Source organism: Pungitius pungitius, chromosome 3, assembly GCF_949316345.1.
Source record: "Pungitius pungitius chromosome 3, fPunPun2.1, whole genome shotgun sequence".
Taxonomy (NCBI): Eukaryota; Metazoa; Chordata; class Actinopteri; order Perciformes; family Gasterosteidae; genus Pungitius; species Pungitius pungitius.
The window spans coordinates 21,123,862-21,145,134 of record NC_084902.1 but is presented as its reverse complement, the minus strand read 5'-3'; the positions used below and the strand labels follow the sequence as shown (position 1 = coordinate 21,145,134).

General features: G+C 40.5%; 1 protein-coding gene and 1 non-coding gene across 2 annotated transcripts; both read right to left on the bottom strand.

Moving 5' to 3' along the window:
• Positions 1–1,436: 1,436 nt before the first annotated feature.
• kcnj13 (potassium inwardly rectifying channel subfamily J member 13) lies at positions 1,437–18,082 on the bottom strand. Its single transcript, XM_062561312.1, has 5 exons — positions 17,438–18,082; positions 17,113–17,252; positions 9,369–9,663; positions 6,234–6,772; positions 1,437–4,979 (listed from the first exon to the last, which is right to left on the bottom strand). Exons 4-5 carry the CDS (start codon positions 6,748–6,750, stop codon positions 4,405–4,407), a joined length of 1,092 nt encoding a protein of 363 aa, XP_062417296.1. The 5' UTR covers positions 6,751–6,772; positions 9,369–9,663; positions 17,113–17,252; positions 17,438–18,082; the 3' UTR covers positions 1,437–4,404.
• Positions 18,083–18,277: 195 nt separating this feature from the next.
• On the bottom strand, positions 18,278–20,482 carry LOC119218964 (uncharacterized). Its single transcript, XR_009955891.1, has 6 exons — positions 20,405–20,482; positions 19,333–19,495; positions 19,126–19,238; positions 18,752–18,957; positions 18,450–18,647; positions 18,278–18,365 (listed from the first exon to the last, which is right to left on the bottom strand). It is a non-coding gene; the product is annotated as an uncharacterized LOC119218964 (transcript).
• Positions 20,483–21,273: the final 791 nt, after the last annotated feature.

The window sequence follows — 21,273 nt, the reverse complement described above, 5'->3', positions numbered from 1 at the left end:
CCACAAACGGGTCTTCGTCCAGAACACTTTGGTACACAGTGGGGCAGTCAGTAGTGTTGTTACCCCCGACCCTCCTGCTTTGAAGCTTGTGTCGAAATATGAACCAGTGCAAGGCGAAGCAAATGTATCTGTGCTTGGTTCGTTCGCTGCTGATCACATGATCAGTGACGTCCGAAGCTTCATTCCGGCACACATCCGGAACAGGGTTCACGCTTGTCTGTCTGATGCAGTCAAAGTCAGTGTTGTTGAGTAGCAAAGAGCAAATTTACAATGGAACCTGTGACAAAGAGGTCGCTCCGAGATGTGGGAGCACAATTTGATTTCCTCTAACAAGATTGGCAATAGGAAGGCAAAGTTGTATAAATTGTTGTGTAATTTATTATGGATGTTTATTATATCTCAATCAATAATTTCATGCCCCATCCCATGTGTCCACAAGCACCTCAATATCCTGTCATAACAAACCTGTACAATCACTGCCCCACTGACCTTTCCTCTGTAAATCACTTCCCACATTCCGGATTCAAACAATTCACCAGTCTCTATGACTGCTATGAAGTGCACATGCAGTAGGAAGCACTTGCTGGTATTTTACTCTATACTAATATATATATATAATATATAGTATAATCTTCTATTAATTCATGCTTCTAATTCTCCTAGTATGATCACAAACATACATGCACAAAGGTGCAGAAGTGTTTGTTTCACTTCTTCCCAATGTACAGAGAATTGAATTAAACAAACAAGGACACAATTCAGACCGGAAAATCAATAGTTGTATTCATATAGTAATCCATGTATTTATTAGATGATTTATTGGTTCAACTTTTCATAATTATCTTCAACCCACAGAGACTGGGCTAAAATATACTGGTGGGCGGTTGGAAACATGCACTACAAGTTTTCAACAGCAGAGGTCATCATAGAGTTTGCGATGCATTGAATGAATTAACCTTGTTCCGATACAATTGGCTGAAATTTCAGAATTCATCCATTAAAGGCAGCAGCAAGTCTATTATCAGGATTTAAAGTACTTTGTATCAGATATAGCAGAAAAACTGAACGCTGTTTCTCCATGTGTTGTTTTTACTCAGGGAACAGAGAGTAGACCAGTCTCAGACGACCTTAGGGTTGTTTGCCGTTCATAAGTTATCAGCAGATCTAAAATGTACAGAAATCTTGGCCCTGAACCATTCAGTGCTGTGAAGTAAATTCTTTGTTGGACAGGAAGCCAGTGTAAAGACTGGAGAACTGGAGTGATGTATTCCACTTTCCTGGTTCTAGTAAGGACTCAAGCTGCAGCGTTCCGCAAAGTTGTAAACACTGGAGGAAGCGCTGGGCTTAATGTTTTAGTCGATAAATCATTGAATTTAGAAGACAACTGCCTTGTGGACGCTTGTGTGAAGCTAAATTAAATGAAAGTCACTTCCAAGTTTGTTTAGAAAATATTTATTTCATGGAATGTACACTGTACAAAAGGCACTGAAGCATGAGAAGTACAAGATGTTATCCTGCAGCATCACTTTTTTAAACATTTCCTTTCTCATGTCTGATGTTACTAAATGATTTCTTTTCAACCATGTAGATAACACTTTTCATATCAACAGACTTTTTAAGGGGAAATACTACAAATGCAAACATACCTTCACTACTTTTTGGCTGCTTCCAAACTTAAATGTCTTTGCTAAATCTAGAAACATTTACAAAATGAACATAATACATTGATTTTCACTTTATGTAATTATTTAGGCAATCATTTAAAAAAGGCATTAATGTAATAATCAGTCAGTTTAATTTTATCAATCACTTCTCACCAATATGCAGGTCTGCACTCTAATGTTTAATAGCTCATTTTAAGACATGTATTTTTTCAAAATTGGCTTTAGAAGTTTTACAAAAATGTTTTGGTTTGTTGGAATTGTAAGGACATGTTGACAATCTACATAGACATCCCGAATGAAGGTAATTTCCAGAGAACACTATAGGATCGTCGAGTAAATTTCTTTGTTGGTTCACCACAGAAATATGTCAACAACTATTTGAATAGAAATTAATGTTCCACAGGCAATGGAACTTTCTTACTTTCACTCAAGCTCCATTATATGGGCAAATTTCAGTTTTTTCACAACTGTTTTATGACCAATGCTTTTCCCACCTATCGCAGCTGTTCTAATAAACATGGAATGTGTACATTTTGGCATGCCAAAATGCTTGACGAAGATAGTAGACATGGTAAACACATGTCTGGACATCTTATAAGATGCTATTTATCCTTTCACCTCAGTCTGTCACATTATAAAGGCCCATTTATATGAAGAAATTTAAGGGGGATGACGCCCCCTCGTGAGATATGACCAAAAATGCCCTTTTGTCATCTCACGTCCCCCTCATTATCTTGCCATACCTGCGTCCTCCACCCCTGGTCTTTTCAAGTTGGCAACCTATGATGACGCTGTCAAGGCGCAGTGTAATCGAGGCCCATTTGGATGTGAACTTGTTTGAGAACATTTGTTTAACACTTATTCAGTAAGTGCTCTTACTTAGGGTCCTCCTCCTGACATTTTGAAAAACTACAAAATTTTGCCCCTGCGTTTGCATTGTTTTGACTTTCCTAATAGGGTGCCACCTCTGCCACACTCTTTAAGTTCAGATGGTTGGCATTTAGATTTAGCTATTGTCATTGTGAGCATGTTAGCATTTCACTGTAAGCATTACTGTGCAGACAGGGTCACAAGCAAAGCTGTGCGCTCAAGGTTTTCTTGTCTTTCAGGCAGCTTCTGGATTCAATTAGGTTTACTTTGCTATGGAAATGTGCATTTAGAACTGCATAACTCCTTTACGTCACTGTTAACAACATTGAAGGGAAATGTTATTAGTGATTCAATTATCCATAAGATGATTTTCACAGTGTAGTGAAATCCGGGTCTGTGTAGAAGGTAGAAAAACCCATTCATCAATGTAAAACACTATGATCATGTGTATAATATTATGGCACTTAAAATCATTGATTTTTTTTTCTCCACCCATTAGCTATACTTGATGGAATTGGTGCCAGTCAATCTCAAAGCTAACTTGTAAAGACAGACACTCATTTAAACTCATTGACATATGCACTCCACTGCTGACAAATTAAATTTGGTAGTTCATCTAACCTGCATATATTTGGACTGTGTGAAGACCAGAGCACTCTGAGTAAATCCATGTAAGCACACAAAGAATACAAAAAGGTCAGAGCAGCTCGGCTAGTTTCCAACCCATATCTTTCTGACTAGCCATTGAAGTGAGACATTTAGTGGTTATTATGGAAGTTAGACATCACTAATTGTAGCTCTTCTGTCAAGTGCCATCATTCATCATCGCTCCTAACATAGATTGTAATCTCGTTTATTATACTTCTGCACTACCTGGGAGCCTATGGGTTGGTATTCGTCCCACGGGTATTATAATTGAAAGTTGTATACCTGAATTTGTGGTTCCCAATTTAGAAAGGCTCTCACTACATGATTAACTTCATTATAAGATCTCTGTAAATATTTTCTTTAAAAAATCTGTTGATCATTGCATATATCTAGTCATAAATGTTGAGAAACACATGGGGTTTTTTCTTGCTCTTTTGTGCAGAAAAATAAGATGACAGATAGAGGCTGGCACACAAGCTGCCCCCAGCTGGTCATGAATATCTGTGGGTCTATTACATCATCAGTATTTGACTCAGCATTCACAACAACAATTGATCACTGACATGTAAATCAATTTTGATTAAATTTACAAGTAAACATATTTTATTTTGTAGTTCTGGCAATCAGCTATATCTGATATGACAACATTGCACACATTATTGCAATGCTGAAATTTTAAATTAGGTCCACTGATTAAATCATAAAGAAACATAGGCCGCCATCCAAACACATTATTTAAAACACTAGTGTAGTGGGGTTGATGTGCAAACAACCACATTAAGTACAGCAGTTCAAAGCTGCAGTAGCTCTGTAAACTGTGATGGTTGTTTATGACCTAAAGATTATGTTATCATCTCCATAGTAAAAATGTTCAGAGCAATGAAAAGAAAACTATTAAACAATTTGTTCACACTAAATTCCCCAGAAGCATTTCCTCCTGCGGGGTAGGCCTCCCGACCAACACAGATATTTATGTTGATGATCAACATTGATGATTGACAGGAGTAATACCCTGAATGTTGCACTATTATCTTATAAATATTTAATCTTAATTGATTGGAGGAAGAAACTGAAGCAGTCTGAAGCAGCACCTATATCTGATAGATATTTTAATTTTAAATCTTTGACATATTTAGATTCAAACAAAATCAAGTACGTCCAAAAATATCTACCCCATTGTTACTATTCCCAGTTATTTCTTTGAAACTCAAACCAAGCATTCCTACTCCATTCTGTCGCTGCCATCACCATTTATCTGCACCACACAATCCTTGTTCAAAGACTCCTTTGAGTGGGTTGTGTCAAAGTGCTGGCTGCTCACCATGTATCTTCCCCGAGCATCCATCCCTAAGGCAGGGACAAAGCGACGGTCAAACTGGATTTCTTGGCGCAGGTAAGAGGTCCTCTTCTGGCAGGAGTCACCAGTTCCCTCCTGCAAGGCTGACAGAAAGACCACCAACTCAAAGTGGATGGATGTGCCCTCACACAGGGTGGGATATAGGGGGCTTTGGCGGTCCAGGGGGTGGTAAAAGGTGAGTGGGAAAATGAAGAAGGGACATGGCTGCTGTCCTAGCTGATCCAAGTGGAAGTCCAGAGAGGTCTGGTGCAGAGCCTGACCTTCATGTTCCTTATAGAGTACACCACTCACTTTTACATCCACCAGAGGTCGTTGCAGCATGTTGGTGGCTCGCAGCATGAGGCACATCTGCCCCTGGTATTGCCCGACCACTGCCTGAGGGCTGAACTCGATAGCTCCTGCTCTCTTCTGGGGACGTGCAATCTTTGCAACGAATGCACCTGAAGGATAGGAGAATTTAATATAATCAGGAGATGTTTTTACTATGATATTTTGCTTGCTAAAGAACTCGGGCTGTGACCATAGTAGAACCAAATGTTCTTCACAAACGTATTCATTGAGTTTCTCCCCTCATTATGGTGTATTACTTTTAGTCCAACCTTTGAGTGTGTCCTTAATAATTACAAAGCCACAGGCTTTTCATTCCAACCATGAACGTCAGACAAGTACTTAATTAATATTTGTAGGAGATCAAAATGGTCTAACAATGACACCACTGGAGACCAAGGCCGTATTGGTGGACCTGTTGGAGGGACAGGAATCGGACGAGAGCTAGAACTAGGTCTGTGCACGGCAGACTGTCAAACAGTAAAATAAGAGGTTTTTTAAAAGGGAATGGATTGCTCTGCATCCCTGCGGCTTTTGTTGCACAGGTACAGCCAAAATAAACACCAAATTGGGATTTGAATATGATTTAATATTGTCAAAACAATTTATTAGAGGTGGAAGTCCTTCATTTAGAAACTGCTTAAGTGAAATTGCAGTGCTTAATATTGTTTAATATGACATTATACTAGTGTTAATTCTGATACAGCAGTGTGTAGTAGCTGATGGAAATGGGGATACTTTATCTAATAAACTTGCTCTGCACAAATATTTCATAACGAGTGGTCTGTTTTTTTTTTTAATTATTAAGTATTGAAAGTGAAAGCTTTGAGACTAATTCTAAAAGAACTGTTCAATCAAACTTTGATTTGATCCTACCATATATATGCAATTCCATGGGTTGCCCAGCAGATGTCACATATCGTCTGCATTAAAAGATTTAGAACAATTAAGTATTCAAAGTGGCTCAGTATTTCATCAACTTATAAGGGTACTAACAACAGATAGTACAACACTCTTTCAAAATAATATGCCAATATTTAACCCAACGGCAGACCTTTCTTGATCCTCCCGATGCTATGAGTCAAGAAATGGCAAAGGGGTTTAATAGATAAAGGAACTGGTATGTAAGAATTGATGGAAAGGTTAACACAAATTGGTAAAATACTCTGACTAAAAACCCAAACAACCCACAACATTTAAAATATAATGTCCTGTAAAGAATTTTCTTGTACAAAAGTTATTTTTGGCCTCTTATATATGTTATTAGTTTTAGTTCCAGTTTTGATTCCAATGGGTGCATTCAACATGCGATCGAGACTATGACCTTTACTTTTGTTGGGAAAAGGTTTTACAAATAAGACCCATACCTGTGATGAACGCTTCCAGCATGAGACCCAGCAGCATTTGCACAGCCAGCAGTGCTATGGCACTGGGACAATCACCACTTGGGAACATTGTGCCATAGCCGATGGTCAGCTGTGTTTCCAGGGAGAAGGAAAAAGCAGCAGTAAAACTAGTTATGTGCTTCACACAAACCACATGCCCCTGTGGGGGGGCGTCATGGTCCTGCACAGCCAGGTCCCCATTTAGGTGGGCCAGCAAGTACCACATACAGGCAAACAGCAGCCAATGGGCCAAGAAGGAAGAGCAGAAGGCCAGAAGGACCCATCTCCAGCGCAGACCCACCAACAGTCCCCAAAGGTCCTGTAGGGCAAGCAACCAGGCTCTGCCCAAGGCCCCACGCCAAGAGCCCGAAGAGCACAGAGGTGGACGAAGGGCACAGTGTCCGTCTTTGGTGACCAGGCGTTGGCGGGTTGGAGAAGATAAGAGAGGGGAGGAGGAAGCCTTTCCATCTAGATTGATACTGTTGGATTTGGTTGTCATGGTTGGAGGTGGATCTGAAGCCCTAAATTGAAAAGGTAAAAACAAAGACAGGATAGTTAAATATGTCTCAGTATATATGAATATTAGTGTCCAGTGCCAGGAAACATTAAATATTATTGCCATTGATTGAAGGAGTAGCTGGAGTTAGCTGCACAAGAAACCGCAAGTTTGTATCACTTAGAATGCATGTCAATATCTACATTGGCATGCTAGATTAAGATGCTGACAATAAGCCTATAATTATCATTAAAATATCATTAGGGATTGCTATCAAACATGCTGAGCATGTTCTTGCAAAGGTGGAAAAACGTCAGAGAAATATCAAAGTTGACTCCCAAGTCTTAACTTTAATCACAAACAAAAGTGGTAGGAACTGTACCGAAAAGATTACATTATATTACATTACTTTCACATATTAATAAAAATGTACACATATTTGGGATTAATAATGGATCTAGGCTCTTGAAACCAGCCCTGAAACCAGAAGAAACTGATATCCATCTTTTCATTTTTAAGTCTACGTAAATCAGTTCACATTTAATTGTCATATTTCCCATGATGTGGAACTGTTCCTTTAAATCCCAAGGTTAAGCTGTATTTACAAAATCAATGTTTCTAATTTAAACTTTTTAAAACAAATTATGTGTAGAGGAACGCCAAGCACTAAATGCATGCAAAGGCAGTCTTGACAGGCAGACAGCTAGAACCCTGTACTTCAGAGTTTCTATTTCTATGTCAATATTGTTGCCAGGAGATTAGAGCAGGTCCCAGCTGGGAATCTTTTTGAGGAACACAGCAACATGCAGAGTAGGAATGCGTCTTTCATCTGCAGGGCGCTTTAAACATACTGCTTACGGTTCTCTCTGCTTGTTCCCCAATTACAATATATATTCATTAGTATATTACACATGCATTTATCATGCACTTGCAACTTCTTCCAATGCATTTGCTGAAAACTTTGCAAAGCTTTAAAATACAAAAAGTGGGGAGATTATGAGACGTAATAGTATGGGCAAGATGAGTGATGTTAAACATTATAGAAGTACTTTATTAACATCATAGATTATCACTGGCAGATAACACACCCTCAATTACTGCAAAGCATGTTTAAACAAAATTAAAATCTAAAAATAAATAGTTATGGGTTTCGGAAAAACAAATTCACTAGTTTCAATAGTTGTTATTAACTAGTAAAAAATAACCAACTAACCTATTGCGTGGGACATACACTGAAACAATACTATGATGTACTATGTGTCAGTTAAATGTGTTTTAAATTTGGTTAAAAGTTTGGCCTCAAGCAGTGGCTCGAGAACAAAGTCAGCAAGAAAGACGTGTGCTGTTTGGGGAGTCATTGTACTGGCTGATATGTCCCTGGTCAGTCACCACAACATTTAGTTTCTCATTAAATGTAATTTGGAAGCATTATTTTAACTTCAAAAACATAATTGCTATTAACTAAGCAGCTAAGTAGCACATGAATTTCATTTTGCAGATATATCTCTGTGTCAGTCTGTCACCACACTGGCTGTAAGAATATAAGCACATAAAACAGGATCTTTATGCAATACAATGCTTCTATATAAGCACTGATCAGGGTATATATAGTGTTGTGTGTGTTTCTGTTTGAGGGAACATTAGGCCTAAATGCCATTTGTGTATGGGGAAAAATCTAGTGATAACTAAAGATAACATTGTTTAAATATTAAACCAAGGCCATCTTTCCACATTGACCATAACCAATTTTTAAATTAATTTTATATTCTATAAATTTTATATTCTACATTTTAATAAAAATGTTAAGCTAAATATGACTCTATATATATATATATATATATATATATATATATATATATATATATATATATATAATCTTGCTGAATTGTTATTTTCAATAAAATTTGAGTTTAAGTTTATGAATGATTTTAAAAAAAGAAAAAGTACTGTAATAGACAGTAGACAATAGATAATCACTTTCACATACTGTATGCACTGATATTTAACTATTCCTAAAAAGTTTTTTTTGTAAAACAATACTTTGTAATAGTAAAGTTCCTCCGGCTGGGAGAATACTCTAAGCTATCGGTGGTAGGAGAGCAAGTTTGTGGAAGTGTCTCTTTGTCGCTTACTCTGAGGGGTGCAGAGTGGTTTATGTAACATTGGGTCCACAGCTGTTCACTTCTTCTATTCCCTGTTAACAGCTTTGCATCAAAAACTGCCAATGTCTTGAAAAGGAAACAAATCTATCTGATCATGTGGTATTGAAGTAAAAATAATTATTCTGTTTGCCTTGACTTTTAGATGCCCTTGTGACAATGCCTGTTATCTAAAACTGCATTAGCAACAGCCAGTTTACCACCATCAGTTATAGAAGTGTTTTGGCTGAAATACTTGGTAAACTATTTCTTAACAGCATTCTTTGTAGTTTACAAAGTCTATAAATTGCACATAATTAAATCTATCCAAATCCTGACAAACCCATGGATCCTACAAGTTACATTGCTTAGGCTCCTTAAAAGATCCCCAAGACTGATCAGATTGCAGTTGATTGTTCGCTCATTCTTTTGGTATCAGTGCCTTATTTCTGCCTAACATAACATGGTGGAGTTTGTACTCACCTAGAGCTTCAATGTGGGATTAACAGGGCCCTCTGACCTTTTTCACCTAAAAGCTGGCCTGGGTCTCCCTAGTGGGTAAAGGGGTCGAGGCAGATGGACAGTCTGCCACAAGCTCTTTGGAGTATGGGATGTTAAATCCCAGAGGAATCCCGTTCAGAAACTGCTAGTGCCACCCAAAAGAGATTTTTCTCAGTGTAGCAGCCAGATTTAGCGCAGTGCTATCAGCTCCTCCGATCTTCAGCTTCCAGCTCCGGGGCGAGGATGATTCAATTGGTCACATTACCCTGCATGTAGCCTATTAGTGTTCCCGGAAGACAGAAGACAGAGGGAGGGGGAAAAGAACAACACCTTGTCACAGTTCATTCAAAGAGCTGCTTGTTGCTGGTTGGTGTCCTGCTGCTGCTGCTGTTAGAAATTGGGATTACTGATAAGACATCTGTGTGTATAAAAATGTGCATACAAGTATTTGCTGGAATCCTTATGTTTCGTTCATCTTTTCTCTCCCTCATTTTTCTGTTATCTATTCAATCATATAAAAAAGGAACAGACCCTAAAGCTTTTTGAAAGAAATATAATTTTCATGGTATTTTTATGGATGTTTTGCTGTGACATAAACATTTTCCCACTGAAATCTCAAATAAGCTTTTGGTGTGAAAAATGCTTGATTACCAAACATGCAAAAGAAGCTGTATTAGTTTGAGTTCGCACCAGACTCATTCATTAATATACTGACACGTCACTGTGTCACTATGGAATCTCAGAATAGTTAACATATTAAAGCAGTCACAAAGTCCATCTTACCTTCTTTTCGTGTACTTCTACCATAGTAGAAGCACATGAAAGTGGGTTTAAAAGTTAACACCGATCTTCAAGCAGGTGGTAGATCTTTCAGTCTCTCCAACATATTTTTCATGGTTCAAACAGACTGTTTCTTTAAAAACTTCTGGGTTTCTTATCATTTAGTCATCATTCCCATTGGTAATGAGAAGAAAGTCGGGCGAAGCCCTATTGTGTTTCCAAGAATTATTAGGGCCTGAGCTGACTGAAAGTCGGGCGAAGCCCTATTGTGTTTCGAAGAGTTCTTATTATAATTTCACCACTTCAATCGCACTTTTGGGGCCCTTATCATATTCAAAATTCTTGAGCATTTGCATGCGCATCAGAGTTGCGAAACATTTAGATATTATTGGGGTCGTGCATTTGTGGATAAAAATTGGCTCTCTAGCGCCCCCTGGAAGTGATTACTCTGGGGAGTTTTTTTCCAGTTTCACCAATTGACTTGAACTTTTGCACCCAGGTACTCTTGGATGTGCTCTTCAAAAAAGTCAAACACGTTATGCAAATTCGTCTAGCGAATTTTTCTGCCATTTTGAATTTTGCGAACTCCTCCCAAACGCTTGGTCTGATTTTCACGAATTCTTCAGGAAAATGATCAATGGCTCAATGCAATCAAAAGTTATTAAAGGATTGTTAATAGCTTATTTTTCATTAAAGTTATGGACCAATAAATCTTGTAAGGGGCGTGGCCTAATAGTTAAAGGCCTATATCTTTAAAAGTAAAGGCCTGTCTTGCCCAATATATTTAGGACACATTGAGTCCTAGAACATCCCCAAATATTTTCAGAATATTTGTACATTAGGGGGCGCCATAGTGATTCTCTGTATTTCTGCTTGTTTTTTGCAATTTACAAATGAACAAACTCCTCCGAGAGTTTGAATCCGATCGATTTCAAAATAAGGCAAGATGATAGGTCACTGTGAATATTGGGAGTTTTTGAAAAACTTTGTTGCAGTGACGACATCTTCTTCTCATGAAAGTTCAAGCACATCTTTTGAGCCTTGGCAAACTCAAAAACTCAAAAGCTCTGTGAGTGTCCTAGGTGATGACCTCTCAGACCTGGTGCAAAAGTTGTAAATTGTCTCCATAGCGCACCCTGGCAGTTTTCGACAAAGCAGCGCTAGCACCCTGTTTGACGCCGAGGACTGGCGGGACGCCCTTTTCCGACATCATGCTCGATTCAACCTCCACGAACACGCGTTCTGGGCCATCATGGATGAGTTGCGGGAGTAGAGGTACCGTTTGCCTGCGGCAGGGCCTTCCATACCCGGTATTGACGCTCCTGCGTCTTTGCACCTGCCCGACGGACCACCTCGGGAACGCCACCTAGGCCTTCCGAAGTGTTTCTCCGGGGACGCCAGTGCCTGTCGGCCGTTTTTATCGCAGTGTTCCCCGCTGTTCCAGCTACAGCCATCAGGCTTTCCCACTTGGTCTCCCGGCTGGCGTACATGATCTTCCATATGTCGGGACATGCAGCCGCTTAGGCTACCGCGTTCTGGGACCATTGTTCTACGCTGTGTCAGCGCCACAAAGCCTACGTGGAGGAGGTGAGGAAGATGTTTGGGGTGCCCGTGTCCGGGAGAGAGGCGGCCAGGAAGCTGTTCCGTCTTCGCCAGGGGTCTCTCAGTGTAGCGGATTACATAGTGGAATTCCACACTCTGGCCGTCGACAGCCAGTGGGACCAAGCAGCGTGCTTTGTTGCGTTCCTACATGGACTCTTCGACGCTCTCCGGCAAGACGAATGAGTGAATGACTCATCGTCTCCATAGGGGCTCCATCGGTTCCCCCTCCTTGTCTGCAGTGTCGGACAACCTCGCGTCAACCGCTGAGCACCGCAACCATCCCCTCTGTCGTGAACACACCACCGCTCACTGCCCCACTAACTTGTAAAACCCTGCCCAATATGTCTCCAAGATTAGAGGGTGCTAACCCCGGCGGGAGCTAACCGCAGCCTTCACCTGACTGTTAAGGACCACCTGTTGGCTGCATCTTTGAACTTCTGGGTGAAAGTCACCCAGTCACACCCTTGCCTCCCGAAACGGCCTCCTGTGGTCCTCGGGGGAGAGCCCTAGCCGGTCCATGATGGCCCTCTTTACATCAGCATATACATGCCTGGTCCCGAATGGCAGACCCAGGGCGGCCGTTTGCGCCTCCCCGGTCAGGAGGTGCCGGGTCGGTCGGTCGGTCTGCCTGAGCCTGCAGCGCACCCATGAAATTTTGGTTTGACTCCGTCTGATCACTGCGCCGTGCGCTCATCAAGCTGGTCTTTGAGGTACATCCCAAGTCATGCGCCAATGTAGCCGTGATGGAGCTACCTCAGCGGGGTTCCTGCAAAGGACACACGGGTCGGATTAGCGACAGGCTTTATTAGGGTCCTCGCTACGACTAGTCGTAGAGGAACCTATTGAATTTCAAGGAATTATTATTAGCGTCCTCGCTACGACGAGTCGTAGATGAACCTATTGTATTTCAAGGAATTATTAGGGCCTGAGCCGACTGAAAGTCGGGCGAAGCCCTATTGTGTTTGCACGAATTCTTATTATTTCGCATCTTCAATCGCACTTTTGGGGACTTTATCATGTTCAAAAACTTTTAAATTGTTGCATGCGCTTCAGAAGTGCGAAAGATTTAGATATTTCTGGGGTCCCGCAATTATGGGATAAAAAAAGTGCTCTCTAGCGCCCCCGTAAGTGCTCCCTCTGGGGAATTTTTTTCCCGCTTTTACCGATTGACTTGATCCTTTGCACACAGGTGCTCTTGGATGTGCTCTACAAAAAAGTCAATGATTTAAAAAAGACCACACTAGGCCAGTTTCCGCCCCCGATGTCCGATCAACCTGAAAGTTGGCACACAGGTGCTCTTTGACATGCACTACAAAAAAGTAAATCATGGTATGCAAATGCGCCTAACTAGATTTTCCGCCATTTTGAATTTAGTGAAAAACACATTTTAGGCAATTTCTCCTAAACGCTGAGTTGTCACAAAACCCTCGGTGGATCATTATTGGTTCAATGTGGCCTTAATATATAAGAATAGTGCTCATAGCTAATGGTTTTGATAAGATATAGGCTAATTAACTTTGCAAGGGGTGTGGCTTAATCTGGCAGATTTATAACATCTAAATTACTTGGCCTGCCCTCACCAGCATTATAGCATGTGTAAACATTGAAGCCCTGAATACCCCCTAATATTTTCCTAATTTTCGAAGTGCTGCATGTAATCATTAAAGATGTGCCTTTTTAGCATGTTTTCATAATTTCTTATGAGTTGTAAAAGACCGAACTCCTCCCAGGGATTAAACCTTTCAAATCCAAGCAGTGTGCTCTTGAGACCTTATGCTCGAAAAGTTGCATTTTGCCGGAACGAATATTAAACTATGTGCGTAGGGAGCAATTTACAAAAAACACCATTTGAATGATTTTGTAGGAAGTTGTGTTATGTATGGTATTTTGAGAGGCTTTTATTTTGGGATGGAACATCAGAATGTCCTGGTTATCCATAAATGTCACTTTGGGGATGTGTACTATCAACCTGAAGTGGAATGGTCATGAAAGTATTGATTGTTTCCTTTTAAACCTAATCTGAAATTCACCAAATGTAGTCTGGTGTTTGAGATATTGGAGGAAATTGACTCATATATATTTATTCATATTCGATGGAACAAACACTGAACGATATTGAGGTGAACGTTTAATTCAGGGCTGTTGTATTACATCACACTGCATTAGCTTTATAATGGTTTCATGAAGGACCATGGGTACAGTAACAATTAAACAGTAAATATTTTACTGTATAGTAACACATTTTACACACACCTACCGTCTTCTTGTTACTCAAACAATCAGTGTTGTAGTCCTCGTACAGTTGAATACACAAACATCACTATTAAGTTGGTGATGTAGCTGAACCTCTTCTATGTTTAAATAGTAATAGTGATTAACCTCATAGTATTGTATGTATAAAGTATAGTGATCAATATTGCTACATTCCGTAAAATGACATGATCATTAGTGATTAATGTCATAGTATTTAATATCTGGGTCATTCTACAAAAAAAGTTGAAAGTGCTGTCATTGTATAGACACCAAAATCCTTGATGTCAACTTAAAAACAGCATAGATTATAAATGTACAATTATTAAAGACTGTCCTTGGCATGGTAAAAAAGTTTATTCATCCAATATTTAACATTACATTTTGGCAATGTATTTAAAAAACTAAGATCTAGGAATTGCTTTGTCACTTTTGACTTTCATGGAAGTCGAGCCCTTTTTTATTAAAAAAAAACATGGATTAATTCCAATTTATTGTTACATTGAACATCAAAAATAATAAATATAATACCCTCACTTTTTGAGATCCTTCCTGGATCAAGAGGATGTTTCAGGAAGTGCGGTGGACATAGCTAAATGGTAAGTCTGATGTCTTACCTAATTTCTTCAAAATACCATGATATATATGGGAATTTTGAATGAAGCTTTTAAGCCATTTGTGTTACTTATTTATTGCATGCATCGGAGCAGGCTCGTCTGTTCTTGTGAGAGCCAAATATCCCAGAATGCATTTCACCTCAGCAACAGGCAACAACAACAGAGGAAAATAAACAACTTTATGTCGAAGTTTATAAACAGCTCATCTCAGCCCACGGAAAGCAGCCTGTTTCGGCGAGTCCGTAGCGGTTATACATGAGATTTAACTGTACTATAACGAGTCTTCATAGGTTTTAATGTGGTTTCAGAGGACAGAGTTTAGATTCATAACTTCATGTTTAAATGTTACTTTAACGCATTGTGCATTAAAACGTGCATTGAACGATGTTGTAATTAAAGGACATGAGGGGACCGTCGTCGAGACTCTAAATTGGCAGCAGAACTTCAGCTTCAAAGAAACTCTGAAGCTCTGAATTATAATAATAATGAATAAAATAATTCCACATATGAATTATTGTATAGTTCTCTGTAAGATCTTTGATGTGTGGTCAGCAGCTTTACGAGGACCACTACACTGATTATTAGCCTCTTGATGTTTGAGTAACAAGACAAACGGTAGGTGTGTGTGCATTCAAATATTTTAGTATACTAGTTTATTTTTTGTTACTGCATCCAACCTCCTCCTCCTAAAATGATAAAGCTAATTATTTTATGACTGATTATATATGGTGCTCAATATTATATATACCATTTCTCATTTTAAATGAAAATGAGACAACAGCTTGTTAATAGTAAAATCAAAAAAAAAGTCAAAAACTAAATTAAAACGTATTAGCAAGACCAGCTGACGTGGTGACGTCATCAAGTCAGCTGCGGTTCCAACGAGTCAGGACTCCCGAGTCTGTCTCCCGAGTCTATTCTCGCGGGAACGCAAGTCCGTTCTCGCCGTCTCAGGTATTGAGAAAGGGCCGTGGTCTGACACCTGACAGCCATTTTGTAAGAAATGTAGTTTCTTCTCTAAATTGTCATTGGAGTTACTGTCACTGGTGTTACTCCTCCTCCTGGTAACACCAGTGACATCCCTGTATAAATGAGCCACATACAAGCTGAAAGAAGACATAAAGAGGTCAAATAAGTTAGAATTATTGTCTATTTGTGTGTGTACTTTTCCTGTTGTCAGGCATGGCGATTAAAAGCTGCGGAAAAGCAAAGATTATACAGCCAGCGGAGAGATGGAGACCCTACACGTCAAAATTCCGTCAGGGTTATGTTAATGATGTCCTGACCCACAAGAGGAAGAAGATAACGGATCTAACTGAAAGGGAAAGAAGAGCTCAGAGAAAGAAAGATCCTCCAGCATCACAAGGTAGAGCAGAATCATGTTGATAAAATTGAACAGTAACAACCTCCTTGACCCCAACCAGTCAGGCTTCAAGGCGGGCAATTCCACAGAGACTGCTCTCCTCGCTGTCGCGGAGCAACTCCACGCTGCTAGAGCCGCCTCGCTCTCCTCCATGCTCATCCTACTGGACCTTTCGGCAGAATTCGACACAGTACACCACCAGATCCTTATCGTCGCCCTTCAGGAACTTGGTGTCACAGGATCCGCCCTGTCTCTTCTCTCATCCTACCTTGATGGTCCCACCTACCGGGTAACTTGGGGAGGATCAGTGTCGGAACCTTGTCCCCTTACTACTGGAGTTCCTCAGGGCTCCGTCCTGGGTCCCCTCCTCTTCTCAATTTACACCAACTCCCTTGGCTCCGTCATTCGCTCGCACGGTTTTTCCTATCACAGCTATGCCGACGACACCCAACTAATTCTCTCCTTCCCCGACTCGGACACTCAGGTGGCGGCACGGATCTCTGCATGTCTGACTGACATCTCCCAGTGGATGTCCGCTCATCACCTGAAGATCAACCCCGACAAGACCGAACTACTTTTCTTCCCTGGAAAAACCTTGCCCACTCAGGATCTGACCGTTAACTTCGGCGACTCCGTGTTAACGGCCACTCAGAGTGCCAGGAACCTCGGCGTGACACTTGACTCCCAACTCTGCCTGACTGCCAACATCACAGCGACGACACGATCCTGAACCCATTTTTTAGTTTAAACAAACCATTATGGTTTTGTAACAGTCTTGTATGAGGCTACACGATAACTGTAACTGTTATTTTCAGGGTCCTTAGACCAACCCAAACCCAGTGTCAGTGCTAGAAATAGCAGCAAGAATGTCTCTTTCAAAGTGACAGTAATCCTTGTAATGTCCTGGAAGTTTCAGCTGGTGGAAGCAGGTGGAGGAAGTGGGGAAGTTTCTCTCCACCACACTAATATCCAGCTTGTGTCTGGGGAGCACATTCCATCCTATCCAGAACTGGAGGAGATTCCCAAGGATGCTGAGAGATGCTTAAAATATATATATATAATTTCTTTGTGTGAGTTCAGAAGAGTGCTTTAGACTTGTCATGGGGTCACTTACCTGTGGTGTGCACTGTAGATAAATGCTCTTGGAAAAAGGAGGGGAATTGTGTCTTTCCTCTCAGTTAGCAAAGGCCAGATCAGTGTCTCCTTTAACCCCCTGCGTAGCTGTTTAACCTGTCTTGAGGTTCTTCCAAGGACCTGAAAAATATTATATATTATATATATTTGCATTACAAAAAGCAAAGTCGCCATACTAATCTTCAACTAATTTGCGTGATATAATAACATCTGTGTGTAGCACAAAAAAGACAACATTTTGATTCAGAACTTCTACGGTTATGTTTGGTTTAAATGATCTGTGAAGGAGAGATCAGAATACTCACTGCATGGAGGATCAGCTTGTCCAGCAGCCATCTTCTGTTCTCAGATATGACTTGAGGAAAATCCCAAGACAGTGCAAAGTCATTAATACTGTTCTTATCTTCTGATGACAATTATTCTGTACCCTCCAGCTAACAATGACAATTGGAATACATAAGAATTCCTGATTTCTAAAGACTTTAGAATTTATACAACAAATAGGGAAAGAACAACTTGTCAACACCCGGAGATCTCTAACCACATGTAAAATAATTTCTTAGCTTTTTTAGCATGTTGGGAAACTTTTTAAACTTACTCACTTAAAAAACATTTAACTTAAATCAACAATGTAATTGTATTATACAGTATATCCAAGAAAACTGTCTGACATCAGGTATTACTTGCCCCAAATATGTATCATTAAAATGTACATTACCGCTTTGATTGTCTCACGGATATCAAGGTCAGCACAGTCCTTAATATCTATTATCGCTTCTTCTGGGGATCCACCAAAGAGCACATGCAGGATAGCTGGGCTCAGTCCTCCAAGGCAAGGCCCATCATGAAGGAATGAATGACCAATCATTCGGCCAGCAACAACAAAGAAAACAACTCTCCAAAAGGTAATGCAAGGTGGAGGGAATCAGATGATCTTGTTCACCCTCAAAAAGAAGAGCTCCTCCTGGCACTTAATCAAAAGAGAACAGAAAAATAAAAATGAAAGAATTTCAGGAACATATATTCAAACTATCATACAGGATCAAAGCAGCTGAATCACTTTCGTTCTGGGTAAGTTGACAGATCCGTTATTAACCTGATAGCTGACAACCAGCAATCAGTCAAAGAGTCAAAATAGTCACGTGCCAAAATTAATCTCAAAACCATTTTGCAGTTTGGACATGATGGTTGCAAAGAAATGTCGAGTGACGCCATCACCAATAGCTGGATCTCCTGAAAAAATACAGAAAAAAACAGTCTTGGCATCAGTTATATTAATATATTATACGCTTTAGTTGTGTGTGTAACCAAATTTACCCTTGAGTTTGCATTTCAAGGGGCAAGCCCACTCAACATTGGCCATCTTATAAAAAGAAAGCAAAGCCCTTTCCCTGTCCTCCACACTGTCGCTCAGATCCATGGCAAGATACAAGGACTTTCCCGTTGCATGCTGGCTTAAAATATTTTCTTTGAAGGTCTTGGCTGCATTGCTGGGATTTGCAAGAACTTTCCAATCTAAAAAAAGTTTTGAAATTGTTCGAATGAATACGGGATGAATTGATGTAGAGAGCAAAAATGTATTGCAGTACATTGTTGAGTGTTTAAATGATGTAACACACCTGGAAAGCCCCCCTCCTCAGTGGGAACCAGGTCAACTATCTCAGGAGCAGCCACATGTCCCTGAGGTGGCACGGAGTGGTTTGTGTTGCTGTCCCTGGTTGTCTCACCTCTCTGTAGTCTTGTCAACATGCCAAACAATCTACCTTCACTTCAGGAGGCACTTTCTGTGGTGGTCACCCCAACGTCATTGATTGATTGACTGCCACTAAAAAAAAAGAATAAATCCTAACATATACAACCCTTCCCTCAAGACCAATATTTAGGAAGATATCCAATATCTTTTGTTAGGACTTCCAAGTCTAATGCTCAATGTCTGTTTTACGATTTATCTCATTTCTTACATATTTAACGTTTTAGTTTTGTAGAGCAATACCTCGCGCATTCATCACTGTGAGCCTTGATTCTTGTGAAAGGGAACTCCTCTCCACATGTGAGACACTTCTGAAGGGGTCCGCCTCACTCATTACTGCCTCCTTGTTGAGCTTCCTGTAAAGATCATTTAAAAATGTAATGCAAGCTATAATTATGTGAGTTATGTGAATTTCCTCTTGGAACCCCAATTTAAAAGTTAGGAACTTACATGGTCAAGATTGAGGTTTCTTTGCAGTGGTCGGATGAAAATTGTAGCATGACCGATCTGAGTTTGTGGATCTTTCAAATGTCTCACATGGTAACCCTCATTGGGTGTTACGTTCTGCCTCCCCAGGAGGGGAGTGGGATCCACGCCACTGCCTGAGGGCGACCTGTGGCCAATAAACAGGGTGTGGTGTTGTAGGTGCAAGAATTTGACATGAGCTTGAAGTAGAAGTAAACAGGCTTGTTTTTATTTGTAGCGCTGTTAACAGGGGAAATGAGGAGAGCTGGCGGTACCAAAGAAAAGAAAAGAACAAAATGCTTCCCACCCCCTTACCTGTCCTATCTCCCAACGAAAATCACAACCTAACTGGCACACTACCAAGGCGCCCTAACAAGACTTACATTAGGTGGCCCAGCCAGGTGTAGCTAGTGTTAGACAGGGGAGTAACACTACGTGCAGGTATGTAAACTCAGGGCAGCAGGGCTAAACTACTCCTCACCCTCCCCTGTAATAAAGATAACAAAGAAACAAAAACACTTATTAATTGCATACACAGTACTCCAAATCACTAGAAATACAAATTACTCTACCATACACCAGCACTCGCGTATACACAACCAGAGTGCCACACACACAGGTGAAACAAACACAGAGGTACATATACTGACAGAAGGGCATGATGGGATTGGAGATGAGTGGAAACATTGTTGTCCTCTACCGGGGAACTAGCGGGGGTGGAGCCAAGATGAATGGAGATCATGGATGATCAGTACCACCTGTATGAACACACACACAACACAGAACACATACACAAACCTATACACAGAACAGGGGACGTAACATTGGGACAAGGTATGAGGATCAGTTGGCGACTTCGTGTTGTTCCAGAGATTTTGAGCAACTCAAATCCTCCCCCCCTCCCAGTTATGGGAATGCCTCTAAAATATTTTCCATAAATTCATCTGGATTGGTGTGACTACCTAAAAATAGCAGATAGTAATAATAATATATTATTAACCTTTAATGTTTTTGAAATGTAACTAAAAAGGTCTTTCAATCATGATGCCGGACATACCTTGGAATGTGAGACGTTTTTCTCCAAGCCCTGCAGCAGCAAGTCTGTCTTTCGCGTATCGGTTGGGAACTATGGTTGCTTTTTTATCCTAGAGACAGCCAAATAAGTGGGTGTAAGAACAAAGTGGTGCAGGCGTGCCAACAGACCGCCTCCTTGTTGTCCTCCTTCCTCCATTGTACGGACCAAACAGTCTTGAAACCTCAGCTAGAATGAAGTGAAGAGTAGTAAAGAGAATATGGGCATTGCAGAAGAAACTTGTTGGCTGACCAAATCCTAGCACACCCATGTGATCTGAAGCAGAGCATCAACAAACTCCAATTTGAGACTCAAGGTCCAGATAGTACAACACAGAAAATAAATCACTCATCATGGCGATAGTCATTTAGTCTACACAGGGGATATAGCATGGGAACGTGTTCCCTGCAGAAACCTACCATCCACTGGGTGTCTGGGTGTAATGTTATGTTGCCGCGGAGGTGAAATTGGCGCATTTGCGGTTCCGGGTGCTGCTGCTGCAACAAAAAAAAGCGGAGAACCCCACATGGCTGCCTGGTTTAGTTTAATACAACGTTATTATGTTGCCACCTTGACCAACAGTATTTACATAGCTAAACAACTGCTGTTGTTGTTATGCTGCCTAAACGTTTGAAAAGAAACTTACCGTTTTCAAGCTGTTTAGCCACATCTCTCAGCAAATCAGCCAGCGGCCGCCCGTTGGAAGCCATGAGTGCTGCTAGCAGCTTTTAGAGGATACAGGATCGATTGCTTCTGTCTCGCTCCTCTACTTGACCAATCCTGCTCAAGAATGAGGTTTGGCCCATCCTAAGCTCATTTACATACGGACACAGAAATGTAGAAATAAATAAATG

Excerpts from the sequence above, each read along its gene's own strand:
- kcnj13 (XM_062561312.1), bottom strand. The coding sequence starts at position 6,750 with ATGACAACCAAATCCAACAGTATCAATCTAGATGGAAAGGCTTCCTCC. Across the intron at positions 4,980-6,233 it reads GCTGGAAGCGTTCATCACAG|GTGCATTCGTTGCAAAGATT; the intron begins GTATGGGTCTTA and ends CCTATCCTTCAG.